The 27,236-nt window shown below is 31.3% G+C and overlaps 1 protein-coding gene across 1 annotated transcript in view; it reads right to left on the bottom strand.

The window, feature by feature from the left end:
- LOC108545542 (sodium- and chloride-dependent glycine transporter 2) overlaps window positions 1–27,236 on the bottom strand; it is a 91,493-nt gene that overhangs the window by 29,413 nt on the left and 34,844 nt on the right. Inside the window, 3 exon segments of the mRNA XM_017897221.1 lie at window positions 25,358–25,412; window positions 25,414–25,691; window positions 26,683–26,920. Coding sequence (XP_017752710.1) covers window positions 25,358–25,412; window positions 25,414–25,691; window positions 26,683–26,920 — 571 coding nt within the window.

Genomic DNA, 27,236 nt, shown 5'->3' with positions numbered 1-27,236 from the left:
AAAATAAAATATTTGCTATTAACCATCTTTATTTCTTTCTGATAATTCTAATGTTCATAATACGTGCACTTATTGGCAAAGGTTAAGAAACAATTATTTGCCAAATTTTTTGTATTATCTATTTTCCAATATATATATACTATAATAAAAAATAAATTTTATACGAAATATTAGAAGAAAACTTAGCGTTTAATATGCATAAGATGTGAAATACCTCTTCGTCATATCTTTAATTTTAATACATGTACTAAAATAAAAAATAAATTTTATACGAAATATTAAAAGAAAACTTAGCATCTTTAATAATGCATAAGATGTGAAATACCTCTTCATCGTAGAAACAGCTCCGAGCAAAATTCAGCCGTGTCTAAGAGATTAAGGAAAAATTAAGACTCGATGTTGACACGTGGCTTAGGTGGATGTTAAATTGACGGTTAAATTGTCTGCGAAACATTGCGATTAGACATTCAGAGGTAAATGTCTTCCTTCGTTTGTTATTAGGTTAGGTTTCGTGACAAGAAAATCTTCTTTACCATCAGCGGGTACATACGTACACTATTAGTGGGAAATTTGAATATATGCACTAATAAAAACGATATTTTGAAGTTTTTACTGTTGTTCATAATGATAGATGTTATGGTTGTTAAATTAGAAAGGGAGCCGGGTAAAAATTAAAGCGTGGGTAAAATAAAACTCGCCGTATTGCAACAGAGGTTAAAGGTTTCATTCTATAAATGCTTAAGGGAGCACGTTCGACAAGATACGTCTCTTCTCGGCGACTAAACCCATGACTTTTGGGTTTTCTTCCACAATGGGAAAAACTCAATCACTACATCTAGATTCTTTCAGGTCGTTTCATAGATTCCTTTCGTCTAGTCCAACAATAGTACTGATTAAAACTGACAGTGTTAAAAATGGGGTTTTGGATTTTTATTTTGATTATGATCTTGTAAATGCTAACAATACATGCTTGTAAACTTAGAAGATGATGAAATATGCACATTCAACAAGACAATTGGCAATAATATAGTACATATAACAAGAAGGAAATCCAAGATTGTATTACAAGTGAAGAATTCAATAGCATATACAATGTTGTACAATTTATTTATTAAAAATATACACAATCAATAGGTCACAAAGGTAATAGAAGATATTAATAATTAACTGAAAGTTTCCCTATGTACAAAGTAAAAAATTTCGATATGATGTGTAGTTGCTATGCTTTCGTTATTCGTTATTCAGATTTTCCATTAGATATACTAGCACCATAATTTATGTTTATAATACACAAATGTACTGTAATATCGTACATATAGTTGAATTATATTCTAATTTGGCTAATATAATCCTGGCGTTTTCTCTATGCTATATATGTCATGTCATTTTACACACCCTGATTCAATATTCATATTTCATTTGTTAAACATAGCAAATATAAACTTTATAAAATAATTATACCCGTATTATACGTATGAATGCGATTCCATTTGATTAAAAATCTAAATTGATTACGTCACATGTAAGTAAAAATAAAATATTTGCTATTAACCATCTTTATTTCTTTCTGATAATTCTAATGTTCATAATACGTGCACTTATTGGCAAAGGTTAAGAAACAATTATTTGCCAAATTTTTTGTATTATCTATTTTCCAATATATATATACTATAATAAAAAATAAATTTTATACGAAATATTAGAAGAAAACTTAGTGTTTAATATGCATAAGATGTGAAATACCTCTTCGTCATATCTTTAATTTTAATACGTGTATCTCAGAAAATAAAAGATATACAAAAATTCACAAATCATTATTTTCTTTCTTAACTTCTGTCAATATACCTAATTCAAACCTAGCCAAAGATTTTGTCACGTGTAACGATTCAAATCTTTCAGGAATCATAACGTCATAAATTCAAGACAGCGATAATTTTGCATTTTCTGCTCACGAAAATACACCCAATCCTGTTTTTACACGAACTTCTTTTACACGATTTTGATTTAACACGAATTAGGAAAAAAATTGAATTCTCTTTTTACACGACTTATTTTGATTTAACACGATCGACCCAAATTCTAAGAAGAAAATTTTGCTTTACTTTTATTTTTATAACTGCGACATTGGAGACGAGGAATTAATTTTGCGTAAAAATCAATAAATGGTAAGTTACAGTTTTAAAATCTTTGTTTCATTAACCCCTTAGCCTACAATATGTATTAATTTTGCGTAAAAATCAATAAATGGTAAGTTACAGTTTTAAAATCTTTGTTTCATTAACCCCATAGCCTACAATATGTAACGATATAATTAAAATATAAGTGACAACGAATAAAATCTTTTTATGTATAACTCATATTATCTTGCCTAATTTTTGTGTTCGTGAATTAGTGACATGCTTTTTTCCTTTTCAAATGATAACTTACTTTGTATGATACATGTGCAATCTTTATGAAATAAAAAGGTTTAAGATCCTAACATGAAAACTCATGGTTTATTGTATTATTTTTGCTGATTTCTTGGGACTGAAACCAATCTTCTATTTTTCCATAGATGCAATATATTTTTTTACACGAATTTTTTTTACACGTAATCTTCGAGAACGTATCTATCGTGTAAAAACAGAATTAGGTGCATATAAACTCCACTTTCCATATTTTAATTCCGATATATCAGGTATCGAACACGTTTTATATATGTGTAAGTGAAAACGAAAAACATGCTGTATAAAAACAAAGCACTAACGAAACAAAACGTATTGTTCAAGACTGCTAAAAACAAAGCACTAGCAAAACAAAGGATATTGTGCAAAACTGGTAAAAAACGGAGCTGTGATCAGTTTTCAAGCCGCTAACAGCGCTGTCTAGCAGCGGAAGTGTTTAATTCTTTGGTGTTCGTGAACCGTTTCTATGATTGATGATATTAAACCTGGAGCGTTATAGAGTTATTTGTTTGAAATTCGAGCACGAGATGAAACCGATAAAGTTTATCGAGTTGCCAATGGTATCTTATTTGTTGGCTCTTTATAAGTTTCATCGGGCAAGCGGAAGCCGCAAAGGCTGTTAAAGCTGTCGGTTTAAAGTTTATGGAGGACATTAAAGGGAACTTCGTAATTCAAATCTGAAGTAGACGAAATTAGAAAAATAAACGAAGTGTGAAATACGATACAAAATTAATTTCTCTTGGAGAACGGAAAACCAATTTATCGATCAGTTTATTAAATGACTGTATTAAATTATAATGACAAATACAAGCTTGATATTTTAATGAAGCACATAGCGAAAGATAGTGGGAAATAAGATGAAATATAAGTAATATCGTTGAAAATGAAATAATATAGTGGATGGCGAGATTAAAATAAAAATGAGGAACAGGTGACACTATGGAAGATGAACTAATGTGAAATTAACCCTTTGCACTCGAGAGGCACTCGAGTCGCCATTTAATCAAATTCTAGAGATGGATGTTAATTAATATATCAAATTTACAATTACCCAACGAATATCCAAGTAAAATAATTCTACGTGTTAAATTGCATACGATTTCTTATTTACCGCTTTAAAAATATCGTCGGCTTTATGACAGAAAGTTTTCTAATTACTAGTTTTCTATAACGAAAAAATCACCGAGTGCAAAGGGTTGACCCATTTGCATCCAAGCGCGGAATATTCCGCGAGCCACGACTGTCGTTTATCACTGAGTGCGGAATATTCCGCGAGCTACGACTGTCACCTATCACCGAGCGCGGAATATTCCGCGAGCTACGACTGTCACCTATCACCAACGGCGAAATATTCCGCGAGATACGACTGTCGGCTATCACCGAGCGCGGAATAATCCGCGATCATTTTTCCATTACCAGTTGCTAAATATCCTTCATATACCACGGATCACGTTTGATCCCTTTCGTGAGCATCTCATCTACATCGGTTCATTATATTCTTGACAAGTTTTACTTTTGTCGTGAAAATCCTTTTAACTGTCATTATGAGTATGTGCTGATACACGCGAGGTGGTACGGGCCTGTCGTCAGCTGAACGTCGCTGACGCCTGAACACGGCACCTTAAGTAGAGCCATGATGCAAATGGGTTAATTACAAAACAAGAAAAGAAGAATGAAGAATTTATATCCAAAAAATACATTTTTGTTAAAATTGTCAATTTCTTGAGTATTTTCACTTACTATTTAGGTTAATTCGTAATTGAAAAATGCTTCTACAGCGTGCACGATATATTAACTCATCAAACTTTCACTCGATGAATTATTTGTTTTTTGTTCACTGTCGTTATTGTTGATATCTTTAAATATATTTATACACGTATTTATTTATATCGGAACAGACTAACAATAAAATTGTTCATTTCGTTAATACCATTGAAAGTTACAACATCATTTGCATTTACTGTAACCATAACAAATTAACTCATCACTCGAAATTTTCCTAGCATGTGCAAAATAAGCTTGGTCATTATATATTCGAAAATAATATATCTTATTTGACTAGATATTATTTAAAATGATTGTATATTAGTTTGAATGAACATTACTTGAATAAACATTAATTTTCTTTTTTAGGTTATTTCATTACTTGGAATCAAAGTGCAATGATTTGTTGTTTCATTTTTTATTTCATAAATATTTATTCAAATAAATTCTTAAATATTCTTTAATTCTCTTAGCATCGTCAGTAAAAATATTTTTGTATAATTAATTTCCTTTTATACCTATTATTTCAAAACAGTAATTGAAAGAAAAAGTTATTTTGAAATACTTTACTTGACCCAAGAACAAGATAAAGCTTCCTTTGTAGATTATTTAAAAAAAGGAAGTAATAAATTATTTGAAATAATCCAATATTTACCATTTTAAACTATTTATTATCATATCTAAAAATTATTTATTATTTCACATAAAATTTACCCAATCTTAGTACAGAATGCATTTTCGAGAAAGGAAATTCTTAATTAATGGGTTAAGTAATAACACACTATAATAATTAGAAGACTCGCACCATCGTGGAATCGATATTTTAAAAAACAATGTACTCCCTGAATTATATTAAAAGAAAAAAAATTAATGGTTCTATGAACATTAATTAAATGAGGTAAAATATTTTCCTTTTTCCTTAAAAAATCAATAAAATTGACAAGGCTGTTTTAGATACGAATTTTTCAAACTCAATAGCACGTTTAAGATATCGTTCTACTAATGAATTTAAACAGCATTTCTATTTATTTATTTAAGTCGTCAGTCCTCCTGATAAACAATTGGGAAGAAAAATATTGAATAGCAATAGGATTGGGTTTCTCGAAACGTCGAAACTTCGAAACTCTTTGAAACTGAAGAAAGTTTCAAGATTCGAGACTTGGAAGCCGTACACTTTTTTCGTGATTTGAAATTCTGAAAGATCAGGTCAAAAGAAAAAAAAAAATAAGTTCGAAGAATAAAGAATCGTTTGCTGGAGAATCAAATCTCATAATTTATATAATATAATATAACATGTGGTAAAGGTTACATAAATTTTTAAATATATACGTATTGAAATGAGTGGATCAAGTATGCATGGAATGGAAATATCTAATGAATTCAGGTTATTATGATAAATGAGTATGCGTGTAATGATTGAGGTGTTGTGTGAATTGTGTATGTAATGTAATGTATGAAAGAAGAAAGAAAATAAGAGAGTGATTTGGAATATATCAGTTACAATTGAGTTTTAATAGTGAGAATACGTGTGAGCATGTGATTGTGATAAATTAATTATATTTCAACCCAATATTTGTATTTAATAATCTTTGCAATTAAATAAATAATTGTTCTTATTGTTATTAAATTTCATCTACCACTAACATAACATACAGCACGTATATGTAAAATTCATAAATTGCAATTCGCTCTAACACGATAAGAAAATTGCAAAAATTTTGTGCAACACTGTACTTCTACATGAGCAATGACGACAAAGAAATTTATTAAATTAAAGTTACGTTAAATCAAAATAATATTTTTGTTTTTGTTTTGTTTCGTGTTGTACGTACATTTATATTTTTAATAATAATTAAGTTAATTATGTAGAATTAAAAAAAAAATTTGTTTTCGGTAAATTTTCGGAACGTAACCCCCCTTTTCGTACTGGTTCTGAGCCTCATACAACACGGTTTCACACGACACGAAATTCTCTAGGAACCTATCTACCGTATTATAGGAGGGTTACCTGTATTTTATATAAGAAGCTAATAAATATCGGAAGCTAAAATTTTATGTTCAAGGTTCATTTCCCCCACCCTTATCCCCTTTTAAATTTCATCTGGATCTTTCACCGTGTCTCTTTGAAACTTTATCCAAATTGCATCCTTAATTTTTTATTTGGCCCTTCTGTAAAAGATCGAAATTTTCTGTTCGATCGTCTAGCAGAAAATCGAAATATTCTGTTTCTTCTATAAAAAATTAAAATTTCCTGATCAATCGTTTTACAGAAAATCGGAATATTCTATTCGATCGTTTTATAAATATTCGGAATTTTCTGATCGGTTTTTTAGCAAAAAATCAAAATTTCCTCATCGATCGGTTTACAGAAAATCGGAATATTCTATTCGATCGTTTTATAGACATTCGGAATTTTCTGATCGGTTGTTCTGCATAAAATTGGAATTTTATCAATCGGTTTACAGAAAATCGGAATTTTCGGTTCCGTCATATTAAACTGTTAAATCGAACATGAAATCGCATAATAATCGAAAGCAATAGCCACAAGATTTCCTATTTTTACTAAAAATGCAATTTTTAAACGTATGCCTACTCCTATTTACTCTTTATCAAGTACAACAGCGCATGACCACTATTTTTGCTTACTATAGATTCAACAAAATTACCAAATCAGCCAAAACTGCATAATCTGAACGAACTACTCCAAAGCTTTTCATTCAAGTTTCAACAATTAAAAAATTACATCTCGAACCCGCCAATAACAACAATCGAAGACACGAAAAAGACAAAATTTAATCACGATGAAGAAGAACAAAACCACATACAGGTAACCCTTCTATAACACGGTAGATAGGTTCTTAGAAAACGCCATGTTGTGTGAGACCGTGTTGTATGAGACCTAGAACTAGTACAAAAAGGGGAGTTACGTTCCGAAAACTTATTAAAACCAATTTTTTTTTAGTTCTGCATAAACAACTTAATTTTTATTAAAAATGTAAATATATGTACAACACGAGACAAAAATTTTCTGCAACACTGTATGTTTAAAGACAACAAGCTTCGTCGTGGCTGTAGAAGTACAGTGTAGTACAAAAGTTTTTGCAATTTTCTTATCGTGTTAAAGCGAAACCGTGTTATAGGATACCATGTTGTAGAAGGATTCCCGGAATTTATGAATCGTGTTATAGTGAAACCGTGTTATAGGATGCCGTGTTGTAAGAGGGCTAACTGTATATTCATCGAGAAGTATTTTACATGCTGCATAATTACTCCAATCTCTACCAAAAATCAATAGGTTCCATTTTCTGGCTAGCAGCAGGTCCATAAATACTAGCGATCAATAGCTTCGAGTTAACTATGTAACTTACATTAAACATACGAGCGAGACCGGAAGGAACACATTGTCGAAACTTCCCGATAGGTATTAAAACGTTTCCCGCAACGGTGCAGGAAGTTTCAAAACAGCCATTCAGTTCACCGTCATTGTATCCTACCGCAGGACCTTTTATGAAAATCAGGTGACCGATGACCGGAATACGCAGGAACACGAGATGGCGGCGCTACTTAGCAGAAAATGGCGGCGCCACCGCGACATCGCAGTCGATTGGCCGCGAAACAAAGCTCAGTCGTTCCCATTGTTCCTTCTTTTCTCGTTTTTCCACAAAAAGAGAGAAAAAAAAAGAGGAGAAAAAGAGGAGAACGCGAGAGAGACTCGCTCTTTTCCCCGATGATCAATTCGATTTGGTGCGCGAGACAGAAGCTAAGTTATCGATTTGATTGGTTGCCACGGAATCAAACCGCGGACGAGGCCGGTAATCGATGAAAGAGGAGGAAATGCCACCACTCGATCGGCGTGCCGTGATCATTTATTTTGCTACGATTCACGATCGCTAAAATGGAACGTAACAGGAGTTCGTGCAATATGGCTCGTTTCACGGGAAAGGGGCGCAAAAAGAACGGACGTTGAGAAAAAACTGCTTTCGGATATGCATCTATGCTCACGTGAAGCCGCGCGAACGCGTTTAATATTAGATCGGTGCATATGAAATATCGTTTTTCGCTAGTTTCACTTCGACAGCTAGATCATTCGTTAAATTACTCAATTTGACTAGAACTACGTCGAGGAAGAGGCATTTTGACGTGTATGGCATGTGCTGTTCATCGGTAATGAGATTTATGATGCGAATGTGAAAACCGTATAATATGTGACTTAAATATTTGGTTTTTCTTTTTGATATTAAATATGTCGATAATTTGTATACAGAACGAAGAAAATAATTTCATATTGAATATCTCAGATGACACGAAAAGGGTTAAGTTTAATAGAAGATAACATGTTATTCGTATTTATTAACAGGGAATATATTATAATAGTTAGACAATTTTGTTAAGATATTATTTTTCGACACTTCGAAGTCATTTTTTAAATCGGCAATATGTATCTTTATAGCATGAGGCGATAGCTGAAACGAAAATCTATTTAATGACATGTAACAGCTGCTCGTGAAAAATTCGGAAATGTTTGAAATTTATGTATGGGCTGAATTCGAAGATATAGTTTACCGAAATAAACTAACATCACAGGAAAATGACAAAATAAAACAAAGAATCGTGGCAGAAACGTATTATTAATGCACGTAAATAACTCGAAACTTATTTGAAACAGAACAGAATTCCTTACTGCTTCCAAATTTTTGGACGACAGTGAATCTCCACGCATTTTCACACCATTAGCCAATATAAAAGCTGTTAATTAGCTAGAAATAAAGCTATTTATTTATGTGAGAAGGGATATGGTTACTAAGGAATGAAATACAATGATTAATTAGTCTTTTGTCTTACATAGATACAACCACATTGGAAGAGACCTCAAGAAACCTAACCTCAAAACACGAAGTTCAGGGGTCGAGGTACCAACTTAGATTAGACAAATACTCGTCTTCCCCAGGGATTCTTAACCACAATTACTAGCATCAGCTGGCAACTGCAAAATACCCTATCTCTGTGATAAAATGTACATTAGAGAAATAGAGAGGAGTGTGAATGCAAGATTAAAAGAGGGATGTACTACAAATTAAAAGATGACTAAAAATTAAGGTAACACCAAAACAAACATAACTATAGTTTTACTATATATATTAAATTCTCTTTGAAGAAACCAAAATCATAGCTCAGATTAAATGATACATGCTCAGAAAACATCATAAATTTTTAGAAATGATAAAGCAGCCTGAAAGTGTGAATAGATTTAGATGTATTGAACAATCTAATTTTATAATTGTTCAGCTGATGAAATCAATCTGATTTTGGTGATCAATAATTAAGAATTAATATATATAATACATAATACATAATAATATAGTAGTAACAAATTATATATAATTTTTTATGTTAAAAAGATATACAATTTTTAGATTCTTAAAATTAGAATTCAGAAATTTATAAATTGGAAATTCAACAAATTTTTGCAGAAATTTATCGACCGTGATTCAACAAAACATAAACAAAACATAAACAAAGACATAATGATATATCTAATTAAGATACACTTTTAAAAATACTAACTTCACCAAGGTATCTGGTGAAAGATTTTTTATTCATCGATTCTATGTCTTTCTTTCCTAAATTATAAGAATTTTGAATCACGCAAGAAGTACAATATTGTTTCCGAAAAATTTCAAGATATGGATGTTTTAAGATATCCACTCCTAATATTATTAATACATTTTGTATTATACATACATAAAAGGATATATACATATATAGGGTAGCTATCTCGAAAAATCCGAAATATATGAAAAATATTTTAGTCAAAGTTTCACTGTTTCAAGGAAGACAAATCATATTCTTATTAATTAATCATAGTCCTTGCTATGACCTTGAATAAAGCTAGAAAAATCAACTTGAAGTTTAAAAAATCGAATCTGTATCTTTTATTACATATTTTTATATCTAACATCGAAACATTTCTAAAACTGCATGATCACAGATTTATCTAATACATTTTTGCATATCTTTTGTACTTTTCTAAATATTTGTCCTAGAACTGATTAGTATTATATACTATTACCGTGTTCAACTCACGAGTATAATCATATATGCACAGCTGAAAAATTTGTAAAAACAATATCAATGTCAATAATATATTGTAAAACAATATCAATAATTGTAAACAACATAACACTCATGATAATAAGAAAATTCCAAAATTATATCAATAAAATTAGAAAATAATCCAACGATATATACGACATTTACAATAAACATTTAGTGCAGATATGAGCCGTGATGGCGCTAGTGAGTTAAACGGAAAATCGTCTTAAGGCTGCCGAAACGTTTACTCGTAAAAAGAGTGAAAATACATCTACGATACTAGCAAATAAATATTTTAATTCCGATTAAACACAACTTACGTAGAATCACCGAATTGCATTCAGACTAACCAATTATTTCACCACTGTTTGTCATTTCGCTGAAAGTTCCATTAATCAAGGGAAATGGCCATTTCGACACTTCAGAGAAACGAATGGAATGCATATTTAAAACGTCATTAGCGAGAACAAGTGACAAAAGTGAGAAACATTCGTGACAATGGCTTGATAAAGAAGAACACATCAAACCAACGTTTCATCTAAAGGAGATAATGGCGGCTGTTGGTGGACATCTGTAGGACTTATTCATTACCGTTCTCTAGAATACCGGATTACAACAGGCATGTATTCGGTGTAAGCAAATACGTGAAATGCACGTGGAATTAATAACGAGGCAGACCATGTTGCATGATAACACAAGGACCTCGTCTGTCGAAAATGACTATATAATAACTATAAGGCATAAAATATGAGATTTTGACATATGCTTCCCGATGTTCATAATGTACATAGATTTTAATTTTATGTAACGTTTAAACAGTTTTTTAAATAAACGAATTTCCTAAGAACGAAGAAACTATATGTATATATTCTATCTGAAACAATAACATGCGCCATTTAATTTATGCTAATTTAATGATAAGAAATGACTTCAAATATTGATTGAATAAATAGTTTTATCAACAGAAATTTTATAAAAAGTAATGTAAATATATATAAATTCTATCTGAAACAATGACATGTGCTATTTTATTTATACTAATTTAATGGTAAGAAATGACTTCAAATGTTGATAATAAAATATTTTCTAAAACTGCATGATCACAGATTTATCTAATACATTTTTGCATATCTTTTGTACTTTTCTAAATATTTGTCCTAGAACTGATTAGTATTATATACTATTACCGTGTTCAACTCACGAGTATAATCATATATGCACAGCTGAAAAATTTGTAAAAACAATATCAATGTCAATAATATATTGTAAAACAATATCAATAATTGTAAACAACATAACACTCATGATAATAAGAAAATTCCAAAATTATATCAATAAAATTAGAAAATAATCCAACGATATATACGACATTTACAATAAACATTTAGTGCAGATATGAGCCGTGATGGCGCTAGTGAGTTAAACGGAAAATCGTCTTAAGGCTGCCGAAACGTTTACTCGTAAAAAGAGTGAAAATACATCTACGATACTAGCAAATAAATATTTTAATTCCGATTAAACACAACTTACGTAGAATCACCGAATTGCATTCAGACTAACCAATTATTTCACCACTGTTTGTCATTTCGCTGAAAGTTCCATTAATCAAGGGAAATGGCCATTTCGACACTTCAGAGAAACGAATGGAATGCATATTTAAAACGTCATTAGCGAGAACAAGTGACAAAAGTGAGAAACATTCGTGACAATGGCTTGATAAAGAAGAACACATCAAACCAACGTTTCATCTAAAGGAGATAATGGCGGCTGTTGGTGGACATCTGTAGGACTTATTCATTACCGTTCTCTAGAATACCGGATTACAACAGGCATGTATTCGGTGTAAGCAAATACGTGAAATGCACGTGGAATTAATAACGAGGCAGACCATGTTGCATGATAACACAAGGACCTCGTCTGTCGAAAATGACTATATAATAACTATAAGGCATAAAATATGAGATTTTGACATATGCTTCCCGATGTTCATAATGTACATAGATTTTAATTTTATGTAACGTTTAAACAGTTTTTTAAATAAACGAATTTCCTAAGAACGAAGAAACTATATGTATATATTCTATCTGAAACAATAACATGCGCCATTTAATTTATGCTAATTTAATGATAAGAAATGACTTCAAATATTGATTGAATAAATAGTTTTATCAACAGAAATTTTATAAAAAGTAATGTAAATATGTATAAATTCTATCTGAAACAATGACATGTGCCATTTTATTTATGCTAATTTAATGGTAAGAAATGACTTCAAATGTTGATAATAAAATAAATAGTTCTTTCAACAGAAATTTTATAAAAAGTAATATAAATATTTATATATATTTTATCTGAAACAATGACATGTGCCATTTTATTTATGCTAATTTAATGATAAGAAATGACTTCAAATATTGATTGAATAAATAGTTTTATCAACAGAAATTTTATAAAAAGTAATGTAAGAGATATATTATGTAGAATCTTAGGATTCTACAAACAGGAATTTCAGAAATCTGACATTACCAATATTGTTTGAACAAAAAGTTTTAGACAAAGAAATTCTGTAAAACAAGAATATAGGAAATGTATTATTGATGATTTAAAGATTCAGCAACCAACGATATAAGAGTTCCTGAAAAATAATTATTTGATGTATAGGAATTCAAACTTGATGTTGTTACTAGGTTCTGCATTAACGTTATAATCAGAGTTCGTAGCTACTATAACCAAAATGAAGAAAAATTATAGTATAATAATTATACTCTTTTTTAAATTCATTTCCGATTTGGTTCGAAACTCGAACAATGTCAACACTCCTAGTGTCCATGTTACGTCATTATCTACTCCATTCTTTTTTCTTAGCTTCACGTTAAGGAAGTAGACGAAAGTTCTGCAAAAGTTCTACACGCCTCGTAGTCCTGGTGTTGATCGACACGTGTTCGAACTTAAATATTATTACCGAAGACTTAGCCACGAAGTGGATAAGAACTACCGAATAAGGAACAAATGACAACGATCGAGGGTCTGAATGAAAGCACGATCACTGACATACTCGTGTTGATCAGTATTAGATCATGGATACGGAGTTTTATTGTATTTAATTATTATTACATATATTATATTTATATTTATATTTATGTTATATATTATATTTATTTATTTAATTATTATTACATATATTATATTTATTTATTTAATTATTATTACATATATTATATTTATTTATTTAATTATTATTACATATATAATATTTATATAACTATATGCTTCATATTTGTGTATTAATGTTATTACATATATTATAATATTTATATTACTGTATGCTTCGTATTTGTGTAGTAATATTATTAGCTTATATGTAAAATCGCGAACTATAAGGGGTCTCCTTTAAAGGGTTATTTTCATGTGAGACCGCAAAAAAATCAATGTATCCTTGATTGCAATTTTTTTAAAATGTGTATATTAGAAAATACACTGTTAATATACTAGGGTTGAATAGTATTGTAAGTAATGATCTTCCAAACTCGAAATTTTTTTCACTGACATACTCGTGTTGAACAATATGAGATCACGGATACAAAGTCTTATTGTATTTAATTATTATTACATACATTATATTTATATTTATATTGTATATTATATATATTTATTTAATTATTATTACATATATTATATTTATTTATTTAATTATTATTACATATATAATATTTATATAACTATATGCTTCATATTTGTGTATTAATGTTATTACATATATTATAATATTTATATTACTGTATGCTTCGTATTTGTGTAGTAATATTATTAGCTTATATGTAAAATCGCGAACTATAAGGGGTCTCCTTTAAAGGGTTATTTTCATGTGAGACCGCAAAAAAATCAATGTATCCTTGATTGCAATTTTTTTAAAATGTGTATATTAGAAAATACACTGTTAATATACTAGGGTTGAATAGTATTGTAAGTAATGATCTTCCAAACTCGAAATTTTTAATGTATTTTTTTCGAAATGTAAATTTTTAAACTTACATAGACAAATCTCAAAAACTATACGATTGATTCATCTAAAATTTTTACGCGTTGTTCCACAATTTAATATCTCTCGTCTTATTAAAAACTTGCAAGAAGATGACAAAAGTCTGTAATATTTATTTTAAGCCTTCGCCATTTCGGCAATTTTTAATATAAAATAATTACTTTGCATCGGACAATAACCTGCTAAATTTAGATTAACCTACAGTAAACCTACTTTTCTGAAAATCTATTTTTCATGATTATCCAGGATTAACTACATTTTTTTTATTTTTTTAAATTTAATCGAAAAATACAAAACACACGATGCTTATTTTTTTACGTTAAAAATCAATTTCTATCTTTCTGTTTTGTACAGTCAATCGATGTAGCTCGTGAATGACATATTTTGCTCATATTTTTCGAATTTCGATATATCAAACCCGCAAGATCCACTATTTGTTCGTTATATTTTATAATCGAAACGTATGCAAACGGTAAAGGTATATTTAGTAAACGTATATTAAAATGCTTTTCGTTTTGCTTGTCTCTTTTTTAAGGAAGTAGCCGTGAATAAAAAGAAGTTAACGCAGAAGGGAAAGAAAATGAAAAGGTTCCGGCTGTATATGGTATAGCCAGTTAAATGTAGTCGAGTTACGTTGCCAAGATGCGGAAAAACGCGGAAACAAACATTATGCATTCTTTATGATATCCTGAACAGTAGAAAAATACAATGCGGCTATTTACAATAAAGCTGCAGCGGTAAATGTTTGCTGTTACATTCATTACAAAAATAATTAAGCGGACGCTGTTTTAAATGCAATTTTAACGAAATTTCAACGATCGTGGACAACATTTTCTGTCATTAATAATTTCATTAAGCGATAAAGGAAATTGTCATACGGTAGATAATTACGTTATCGAATTATGTCACGAGATATTGTTGTATTTTAGCGATATCGTATTTTATGCAAAACATTGTACAAAAAAATATTCTTTTTTTTATATTTTCAATATTGACAAAAACATTTTCAATATTTTCATAATGTAACAGATATTTGTATTTATAAATTATTATACCGTTACTATATCATTGTTATTGTTATTATTATTATTAATGCAATCACTATTATTATTATCATTACTATTATTATTCCTACTATTGTGTAAGTACGTAATTAATTATTATAATAAATATTTTGATTTTAACCGAAATTTAGTTAAAATTAATTCTTTTGTCAGCAGGATTTAGCAGGAAAAGTCTTTGAGAAAGTGAAATGAAAAATTTTTTATTAGGAAAATAAATAAATAAAAATAAAACTATACTCTGCATAGTTACTAGGTTGGTTTCACTTGAAAGCAATATTTCGCAAAACAAAAGATTGTTCCATGTGTAATTCTTTATGCTCTATATTCAAACAAAGTTTCGTTAAAAATAAGAAACTTTTTCATTTTGCCATCTTCTATTTTTCAAAAAGCTTTTATAAGCAAAAAATTATTCTTACTACTACAATAATTTCTCCTCGTATATATACATCCGTGACTATATGAGCCATTGATTGAAATACATTAAATACATTGTTAAAATATCAACAGAAAGATACAATAGTGAATTTAAAAAGAAAATTAAACAAAGTTTATACAAGAGAGATATGTTATCGGGATATTATTATTTCTCATTCTGGTTGTACGATTTGTAATTCATTAATTGGCAAATTGTATACATCTATTTACTCATATGCCGGATAAAATTATTACAGCATAAAAAGACGAACTTGACAATTAAAAAGAAACATTTTGTAAAAATGGAAATGTTTACCGAAATGGAAAAATGGAAAAATGGGAATGCATATACTGAAATATCATTTAGGGAGAGTATACCAAATTTTTAATGAAAAAATAAAATTAAATATGGTAAAATTGATTAAGGAGATAAAACGAATGAAAGAGCCAATCAAATTTAATATAAAAGCGAAAAGAGTGGACAATTATAATCTATCGACTGAAACGGAGATTAATACCATTATCTACTTTTAATCCTTTTACTACCAGTGGCTATAGTCATCCAACGTCTGGCCCTCGCTATAAACTACCGGTGCTTACAGTCGTCCAATGGCTAGCATTCGCGATGTATTAACAGTGACTACAGATAACTAACATCTGACACTCGCGTTATATTAACAGAACGTCAATGACGAATTAATTAAAATTGGAGCAGTGATTTTAGTCAATCGTTAAAACTCATTAATTAGTAACAGAGTACAGTAGAAAACCGATTATCCGAATTATTTGGGAGACAAACCTGCTTGAATAATTATTGTAATTTATCTGAAGGAAATATTTTGAATTTCGTTATAAATTAATTAAAAATTAAAAATTATTCATAATTCTATATTCTGAATTATTTTTATCCATATTTATTCATGATTCATATCACAGTAATTTTCAAGCCTAGGTGTATAACGTACCAAATTTTCTAATTCATGATCAGTTTCCATTTCTCAAATTAAGTAAATATACGTGACTCACTCTATATTCGGATAATTCGTCATTTGAATAATCAAATTTTCGCATAATTCAGGTTCCACTGTATTAGGATAACTTCGTACCGTACTAGTCCTCTGCGTCAAATAGGTCAAACTGACATTTTTACTCTGAGTTCTGATCAAACTCAACGAAACTGGAGAAAAAGTAGGAAAAGGAAGAAGAACATTGCTACCAAAGCTTGGCTAATGCTTTTAATTTACATAAAACGTACTTCAACCTTAAACAGTCTCCGATAGTATCGACCAACGCAAAACAACTTTCAAACCGTTCTGAACTTCCATTCAAAGGAGGCACTCCAACGATCGACAAGAACCGTTAGAAAACGAAGCTTAAATGGGTCATGCCGAATCAAAAATTCTAAAATAATCGATTTCTGGCTTTTGATTATTTAAAAAAATATCACTGTCAATTTTTTTATTAAATAATATTTATCGTAATCGAATGAAACATAGCTTTAAGTTTTAGAACTTTAAGTCTTAAATTTTTCAATTTTTACAACAACTTCAACACTTGTCAAATATAGGTGTACATGTAAGTATAACTGTAACTGTAAGTGCAAGTGCAAGTGTAAGTGTAAATGAAAGGGCAAGTGTAAGTATAAGTGTAAATGTAAGAATAAGTATAAGTGTAACTGCAAGTGCAAGTGTAAGTGCAAGTGTAAATGCAAGTGCAAGTATAAGTGCAAGTGCAAGTATAAGTGGAAATGTAAATATAAGTGCAAGTGTAACTGTAAGTGCAAGTGTAAGTGCAAGTGTAAGTGCAAGTGTAAATGAAAGTGCAAGTGCAAGTGCAAGTGCAAGTGCAAGTACAAGTACAAGTGCAAGTGCAAGTGGAAGTGCATGTATAAGTGCAAGTGCAAGTATAAGTGGAAATGTAAATATAAGTGTAACTGTAAGTGCAAGTGTAAGTGCAAGTGTAAATATAAGTGCACGTGAAAGTGCAAGTATAAGTGTAAGTGTAAGTGCAAGTGCAAGTGCAAGTGTAAATGCAAATGCAAGTATAAGTGCAAGTGGAAGTATAAATGCAAATGTAAATATAAGAGCAAGTATAAGTGTAAGTGTAAGTGAAAGTAAAAGTGCAAGTGCAAGTGCAAGTGTAACTCTAAGTGCAAGTGCAAGTGTAAGTATAAGTGTAAGTATAAGTTCAAGTGCAAATGTAAGTGTAACTGTAAGTGCAAGTGCAAGTATAAGTGCAAATGTAAATATAAGTGCAAATGAAAGTACAAGTATAAGTGTAAGTGTAAGTGCAAGTGCAAGTGCAAGTGCAAGTGCAAGTGCAAGTGTAAGTGTAAGTGTAAGTGTAACTCTAAGTGCAAGTGTAAGTATAAGTGTAAGTATAAATTCAAGTGCAAGTATAAGTGCAAGTGCAAATATAGGTGTGAAACTAATACTTTAGCTGAAGATATGAATCTGACTCCCACGTAATTAAAAGTAAGTATTTAAGTGTAAACATAAGTTGAAACTTTCAACGCGTCTTCCACGAAATTGCATTTTAACATCGTTGTAGAATATCTCTAAAACTATTGCATCGATTTGAACGAAATATTCGTAGCCTTTTTTGCATACAAAAGCAAACGAAGAATTTTTTTCTTCGAGTATTTTAAACTAGCTACTTTCCTTCAAAAATCAAAACATTCACTTTAAACATCCACCATCTTGTCAAAAATCAATATTTCGGAAAATCCTATGTCCAAGGACAAATATACAGTATCAACTAAAGAAATATTTTTCATACACGATTTCAGATAAACGTGAATCGAGTAAGCCTTTTCAAAAATCCCTCGAAAGAATTGCCATAAATGTTAATCACTCTTGCACATTTTTAAATAAAAAGTATAATTAATAATATCAGTAACAGTAACAGTAATAATTAACAGTATTAACGGTATAAAATATATTTCTCGAAATGAAGAAACATTGTGTGAAAAAGGGGCAGTAAATTGCAAGAAGAAAATTTGCCAAAGAACAGCATTTTTGCGAATTCCTAACTGAGCACGATCCCTTAAGAGACAAAGTAACAGTAATAATTAACAGTATTAACGGTATAAAATATATTCCTCGAAATGAAGAAACATTGTGTGAAAAAGGGGCAGAAAATTGCAAGAAGAAAATTTGCCAAAGAACAGCATTTTCGCGAATTCCTAACTGAGCACGATCCCTTAAGAGACAAAGAATCGGAAAATTCCGGCTGCGAAAATGAAGCAGGATTGATCGATGGTCTGGCTGGAATCGAACTACAGCTTATTGAAAAGCGTCGTATCGAGCTAACCGGTGCCAAAAACGTCTCGCTTGATAAAATAGTCGATCGATCAAGGTGACCCAGGTTTAACTCTTGGAACTCTCGACCCGAGGACAGAGATCGAACGCGATAGGCATCGGAGCGAAGTGAGTGCGTTACGAGATAGGACAGGGTCGTGGAGATCTTTAGTCAGGCCGAGGGTCTGCCGCGATAATGATGAAAATTCTGCAAGGTGACTCGAGAGAATGATCATTACTCGTATTTTCCCTTTTCCTTTTTTTCCACCTCGTGTCTCTGCTCGTCGTGCTTTCGCCTGTTCGAATTAGTGATCCAGATATTTCAGTGGATTTGCGTTTGTTAACGATGAAGTGGTCGCGATGGAATATAATTATTTAGGCTGTGATTTTTTTCAATGGCTTCGGGTGGGCGCGACGAGGACCGAGCGCGAGGTCATTTACTAAACGAGATGCAGAAGCACTGGAAGCAAGCTTGGAGGGGGTGGAAAAAGAGGAAGGAAAAAAATATACGACCGACAGGCAGAGGAAGAGTCTAAAACAAACGGAAAATCAATAATGGAGCACAAGCGTCGTGCTAAATGCTTGCGGACCGAGAAGCAAAACCGCGATAATACCGTGAGTGAAAACACCCCGGAAGGAGAAAGGATTAACGTCTTAACTATGAGGTGCATGCCCGGAAAAAGAGGGTGGCACGAAACCAGCGAACGAACTAGCTCGTGTCTACGGACCGGATTTGTTTAATCGCTCGGATGATTCGTATGATTGCCACGCTGCCGAGCGAGTTTTACGGAAGCTAAGTGTGATTACATATTTGCTGGCGAAAATTGGAGAGTCGTGTCCGTGCGATGAGGACAATGAGCGATCATCTAGTCATACAGATTCAGTCACGCGAGTACGTCACTCCCATCTTTTTATCAACTATTTATGACACGTAAAAATGTTTCAAACGAAACTTGTTTACGATCAACGGGACAATACAATGCTGTAATTATTTTTCTGCTTCTCCGTCGAGATATGAATTTTTAATACTTCACGGCTCTTCTTGATAAAAATAAGTACGATTTTTTAAAGTAAATTTTATACTGTTTAAATTAGTGCTCTAAGAGATTTGGAAATTAAGCAGCTTTGAAAATATTAGGTGTGCGTTGCACCTTAAATATACTTATTTTTATTATATTCTTAGTACGATCTTTTTACAGTAAACTTTATACTATTTAAATTAGTGCTCCAAGAGATTTGAAAATTAAGCAGATTTGAAAATTTTTGGTGTGCATGGCACCTTAAATATGCTTATTTTTATTATATTCTTAGTACGATTTTTTTACAGTAAACTTTATACTATTTAAATTAGTGCTCCAAGAGATTTGGAAATTAAGCAGCTTTAAAAATTTTAGGTGTGCGTGGTACCTTAAATATTCCTATTTTTATTATATTCTTAGCACGAATTTTAATAAGTACGATTTTTTACAATAAACTTTATACTATTTAAATTAGCGCTCCAAGAGATTTGGAAATTAGCAGCTTTGAAAATTTTAGGTGTGCGTGGCACCTTAAATATTCCTATTTTTATTATATTCTTAGTACGAATTTTAATAAGTACGATTTTTTATAGTAAACTTTATACTATTCAAATTAGTGCTTTAAGAGATTTGGAAATTAAGCAGCTTTGAAAATTGTAGGTGTGCGTGGCACCTTAAATATTCCTATTTTTATTATATTCTTAGTACGATTTATTACAGTAAACTTTATACTATTTAAATTAGTGCTCTGTGAGATTTGAAAATTATAAGAATATAATAAAAATAGGAATATTAAAGTGCCACGCACACCTAAAATTTTCAAAGCTGCTTAAAGTGAAACTGAAAAGTAAGACTCACGTTATAACATTGCGTGTAATAAAAGATACATGTTATATAATTAGCCGTTGACCATAGTAAGCTCAGTATACAACTTGGTACTATGTACGTGTATGCCAAAGTTACCAATCTTTGACCGAAAGTTATTGTTTTCAAAGTTAACCGAAATTTCTCAACATAGCCTGTATCTATTAGGAAATTTAATCTCAGGCTGTAGTACTAATACATTACGAAACAGTTGTTAAAGTTAATTAAAATCTTTGTGAAACATCGCAACGTAATTTCCTAATAGATATAACTTAGGCTTAGAACTATTATATATTACAGTAACAAAATATTGATTAATATTTTTATACTATTCTATATATATAATATACAATGTTTTATATATATAATATATTTTATTTATACATTCGAAATTTTATATAATTATTTATATATACAATATGATATAGAAATATATCATACATCATAGAATATAGTATTGTATTTTATATATATACAATAATTCAATAATAAGATACTATTTAATCATCTTTTCTTATTTTATTATAATAAAACGTACGGTATATTCGTGCAATAGGGATCTACAGAATAATTCCTCTTTTACCAACAGTAAGATAAAAAAATATAAATATTTATACCAATTTATTTTAAAAAATATTTTTTAGATTAAATTTCACGGTTACGTGTATTAGTGATTTTTTATTCCAACCTAAAAATCCTTTTTATTTCTGATAATATTTTGTGAAATCTACTGAAAACGATGAAATTATATGATAAAAATGATGTTATCAAATCGATTAATACAATTTCCCGTGACGGGTATGCAGAGTCTTGCAAATTGAGCAATTAGTACTCCATAGAATAACAAAATATTCCACGAAATTCGTGACAGGATAATAAAAAAATACATTTGATTTATTTCGCGAAATTAATTAAAATGATAAATTCACGGAACCTTGCTATTGAATTTTAAAAAAGGAAAGGAATCATAACAGAAATGAAAATTAATTGAGCGTTAAATACTCCATTTTTTGAAAATTGTAGGTGTGCGTGGCACCTTAAATATTCCTATTTTTATTATATTCTTAGTACGATTTATTACAGTAAACTTTATACTATTTAAATTAGTGCTCTGTGAGATTTGAAAATTATAAGAATATAATAAAAATAGGAATATTAAAGTGCCACGCACACCTAAAATTTTCAAAGCTGCTTAAAGTGAAACTGAAAAGTAAGACTCACGTTATAACATTGCGTGTAATAAAAGATACATGTTATATAATTAGCCGTTGACCATAGTAAGCTCAGTATACAACTTGGTACTATGTACGTGTATGCCAAAGTTACCAATCTTTGACCGAAAGTTATTGTTTTCAAAGTTAACCGAAATTTCTCAACATAGCCTGTATCTATTAGGAAATTTAATCTCAGGCTGTAGTACTAATACATTACGAAACAGTTGTTAAAGTTAATTAAAATCTTTGTGAAACATCGCAACGTAATTTCCTAATAGATATAACTTAGGCTTAGAACTATTATATATTAAAGTAACAAAATATTGATTAATATTTTTATACTATTCTATATATATAATATACAATGTTTTATATATATAATATATTTTATTTATACATGCGACATTTTATATAATTATTTATATATACAATATGATATAGAAATATATCATACATCATAGAATATAGTATTGTATTTTATATATATACAATAATTCAATAATAAGATACTATTTAATCATCTTTTCTTATTTTATTATAATAAAACGTACGGTATATTCGTGCAATAGGGATCTACAGAATAATTCCTCTTTTACCAACAGTAAGATAAAAAAATATAAATACTGATACCAATTTATTTTAAAAAATATTTTTTAGATTAAATTTCACGGTTACGTGTATTAGTGATTTTTTATTCCAACCTAAAAATCCTTTTTATTTCTGATAATATTTTGTGAAATCTACTGAAAACGATGAAATTATATGATAAAAATGATGTTATCAAATCGATTAATACAATTTCCCGTGACGGGTATGCAGAGTCTTGCAAATTGAGCAATTAGTACTCCATAGAATAACAAAATATTCCACGAAATTCGTGACAGGATAATAAAAAAATACATTTGATTTATTTCGCGAAATTAATTAAAATGATAAATTCACGGAACCTTGCTATTGAATTTTAAAAAAGGAAAGGAATCATAACAGAAATGAAAATTAATTGAGCGTTAAATACTCCATTTGAAAATATTTAACGACTATTACCATAGAATATTATGCCTTCGTATAAAAAGAAATATATATATATATAAATTTACATGTATTCGTTACGCATAAAATTTCGTTCACCAGATTAATTTGTCAACTCTTCAAATTTTTTAACAACGTATTGTTTTAATTTGAAACAAATTTTGTATATTCTCCATTATATTTTACTATAAATCGTGGGATTTATTTTAAGATTATAAATTTTTTCGACATTTAAATTTATTATAAAATTTAATTGTATTAATTTTAATAAATCAATTGCATTTGACTAAATGCACGTAACATGTTACGGAATAAATATTTTTATCAAACATTTTTATAAATCCTGTTCCTACGTTACAGTTACATCGGTGTGTAAAACACGTGTCAAATTTTATTATAAATTATTTATCAAATTTAAAATCTGAAAAAGGGAAATTAATATGACCGTATTAACTAGAAGACAAATTAAATCGTCGTCTGAATTGTCAATATTTTAACTTATACATACTTCCTTTTTCTTAATAGACTATTATATTCAGTACGAAAAATATTTCATTTTATTAGCAAGGATTACAATAAATAAATCAATTTTTAACGCTCGTTAGCTTTTCAATTAATTTCCGAATTTTCCATCAACAATTAACCCAATTGATAAATCAAACATACTTCGCATTTCATAGTATATCGCTGCATTTGTATAAAAAATATACTACCATATACATTCGTCAAAATTACAACACGTAAATTAACTTTTACCCATCATTAACTTTCTCTCAAAACAAAATTTCCCTTCGGCGAATAATTTAATTAATAAATTAAATAAATGTATTTCCTTTATATATCGTTGCATTTGTATCACAGATACATCGTGTAATTTACATTTAATAGAATTAAAATGAACAAATCAACCTGTAATGTTCATCGACTTCCTGTGCAAACACGATTTCCCATTAATAATTAATCCAGTCGTCAACTTAACCCTTTGCATTCGAAAGGCGACTCTTAATCACCATTTAATCAGATTCTAAAGATCGTTGTTAATTAACCCTTTGCACTCGAGGATTTTTTCGTTACAGGAAAATAGTAATTTTCTGCCATAAGGTCTAGGATATTTTTAAAACGGTGAATAAAAAATCGTATGCAAATTAATAAGTAGAATTATTTTATTTTGACATTCCACGCATCGTTGGCTAATTTTAAATTTGGTATACTAATTAACACCGATCTTTAAAATCTGATTAAATGGTGACTAAGAGTCACCTCTCGAGTACAAAGGGTTAACCCTTTGCACTCGACGAATTTTTGGCTAGAGAAGATTAGATTAATAGAAATTAATAAGAGAAGATTAATAGAAATTAAGAGAAGATTAATAAAAATTCAAAGATTCTCTACTAAAGAACTGACGATACCTTTTTGAGCAGTAAATGAAGAATTGTATAATAATAGAATAGTAGAATTATTTAATTTCGATACTTTGCACACTGTTACATTACATTAAATTTGATATATTAATTAATATCGATCTTTCAAATTTCATGTAATGGTGACTGAAACTCACCTCTCGAGTGCAAAGGGTTAATATCTCGAATTTAAAATTGCCCAACGATGCGTGGAATATCGAGATAAAGTAATTCTACGTCTTACAATTAATTTGCCCTTCTTATTTACCGTTTTGAAAATATCGTTGTCTTTAGGTTAAAAAATCTCCGAATTCCTGTATTTCTGTAACGAAAAGATCGCCGAGTGCAAAGTGTTAATTTACTACTAATTTCCATTTTATCGTTTACACGATAGTATATCTTCGAATCTAATCAGCTTTCGCCCAAACGTCGTACTTCTATCTCCCCTGATTATCTACGATATCGTAGATCTGAAACTGGAGCAGCTGGAACGGGAACGTTCTCGGCATTTCACGCCATCGCGTTCATTTACACAGGGTAAAATACTCTCCCATTGGCATCCAGCGTTAGCGAAACAAGTTGGACATCAATCGGGTTAATTATCGAGGAATAACTTGAACATAGTTTCTCGGATGTATCCGGAAGATCCCCGGAGCATGGAACAACCGTAACGCGTGAAGACATCAGATAAGGATGCGATTGCGATACACTTACCAGACAAGTGATAGGCGCGAGCACGACCCAGCTGAGCCACCAATATCTGTGGAGCTCTGAACCGCATTTGCATTTCGGCTATGTTACGCAGGAATTTGTTGCAGCCGTAACACCAGCCTACCACGCCAACCTCTGCAATGCCGATCAATAGTATCGCCCAAGAAGCAGTGTTCCAGTCCATCAGCGTGAACAGGTAAATACCACCATCGAACACCATCGGTATAGCAAGGAGCCAGCAAGTGACGCATATCCCTAATACCACGTAGCTCTCGTGTTTTCGTAAATCTGGTCGCAGGTCCAATATGGCGGTGTTTATCGCCTGCACGCCTGCGAACTGTGTATCGTAAAAAGCAACGACCGACTGTGTTACTCGAGATTCGATGCTCGCCCGCCGGGGATTCTCGTTACCCTTTCTACGTTTTTACATTCTCTCCTACTTTCTCCCCCTTTCTCTCTCTCTCTCTCTCTTTCTTCCTTCCATTTTTTTTCTCTCCTCCCTTTTTTTTGACGCCGTCTGTCTTAATTACCCTTCAGCGTGCAAGCTGCAGGGATGGCGGAGGGGTGAACGCGCGTAGAAAACAAAGGCCCTTTCGCTCTCTTTTCCACGGCTCTCCCTTCTTTCTGCCTCACTCGTTTACCTTTCCACGCTCTCTTATTCGAAGGAAAAAGGGAGAAAAGACGAGGACAAGAAGAAAGGTGTGGATTTCAGTGGGACGGCAAACCATAACTCTTTCCATGATATACGAGCCCCGAGGCGGAGAGACGGGAGGCGATGCAAAAGTAACATGGCACGATCGTCTGGCTACTTGCGAGCACATTTTCGCTCACAGCTCTTTTGACGAATACAGCGACTGGCGTTCCGGTTCTCGGGGCACTTGAATAGCGCCTTCTTAGCCGGCTCGGTAGGACGAAAAATTTTTCCCGTCTCCTTCTCACGCGCGGACTAGCCCCGTGCAAAGAACAAGGCCATACTTTAAACTTTAAACAACATGGAAATACGATGCTCTTCATTTTCAAAAGTCTTCACGCTCCTCTGCCTCTGCCCTTTCCTGGCCTTGTCCCTCGCCCTATTCCTTTCATACTCTCATCCTTCTCGCCCTGTCTCCCCGTTTCTTCCTCTCCACCTTTCTTTCGCTCCTCCTAGCTAACCTTCCTTTCTCTCTGCTCGACAACCGCGAACCGACTTGCACAGTGCTCTCTTTAACTTTAAAAGTGCTTCATTTTTTAATGAGCTTTTAAAACGCAAGCAGCAGACTCGGTTGAATTCCTTCAATCGATCGTTACTTTTCGCCAGCCCGCTATCTCCTATTCCTTGATGTACTTACTTGGCTACCGATACCGAGGATGAACAGCATGAAGAAGAACAGTACGGCCCAGAGGTTCGGCAACGGCATTCGCACTACGGCTTCCGGATACGCGATGAAAGCCAGGCCCGCGCCACTTTTGATCACTTCGTCCACCGGCACCCCTATTTGGCGGGACAGGAACCCCATAATGGAGAAAATCACGAAACCGGCGAACACCGACGTGGCTAGGTTCGTGAAGGTCACGAAGATTGCGTCCCTGAAAAGAAAAACAGATAAGGTGTATCATTCATGGGGGGATTTTAGGTACTTAACCCTTTGCACTCGAGAGGCTACTCTCATTGTCAGTTACCATTTAAGCAAATTCTAGAGATTGTTGTTAATTAATATCTCGAATTTAACACGTTGACTGCCACGCGCATTTTACGTGGTTTGCCCATGACGCCAATATGAATATTTTATTATGCGGTGCATATTACGTTGAAATATTATTTACAACAGATAAGGTGAGTTGTATAATCGCGTTTAATGTATTTTTCGTGGTGGGGGTCACCGGTGACCCCCGCGGCGCTGTA

Source organism: Eufriesea mexicana, unplaced genomic scaffold, assembly GCF_001483705.2.
Source record: "Eufriesea mexicana isolate 0111107269 unplaced genomic scaffold, ASM148370v2 scaffold471, whole genome shotgun sequence".
NCBI lineage: Eukaryota > Metazoa > Arthropoda > Insecta > Hymenoptera > Apidae > Eufriesea > Eufriesea mexicana.
This window is presented reverse-complemented; position numbering and strand designations above follow the sequence as displayed.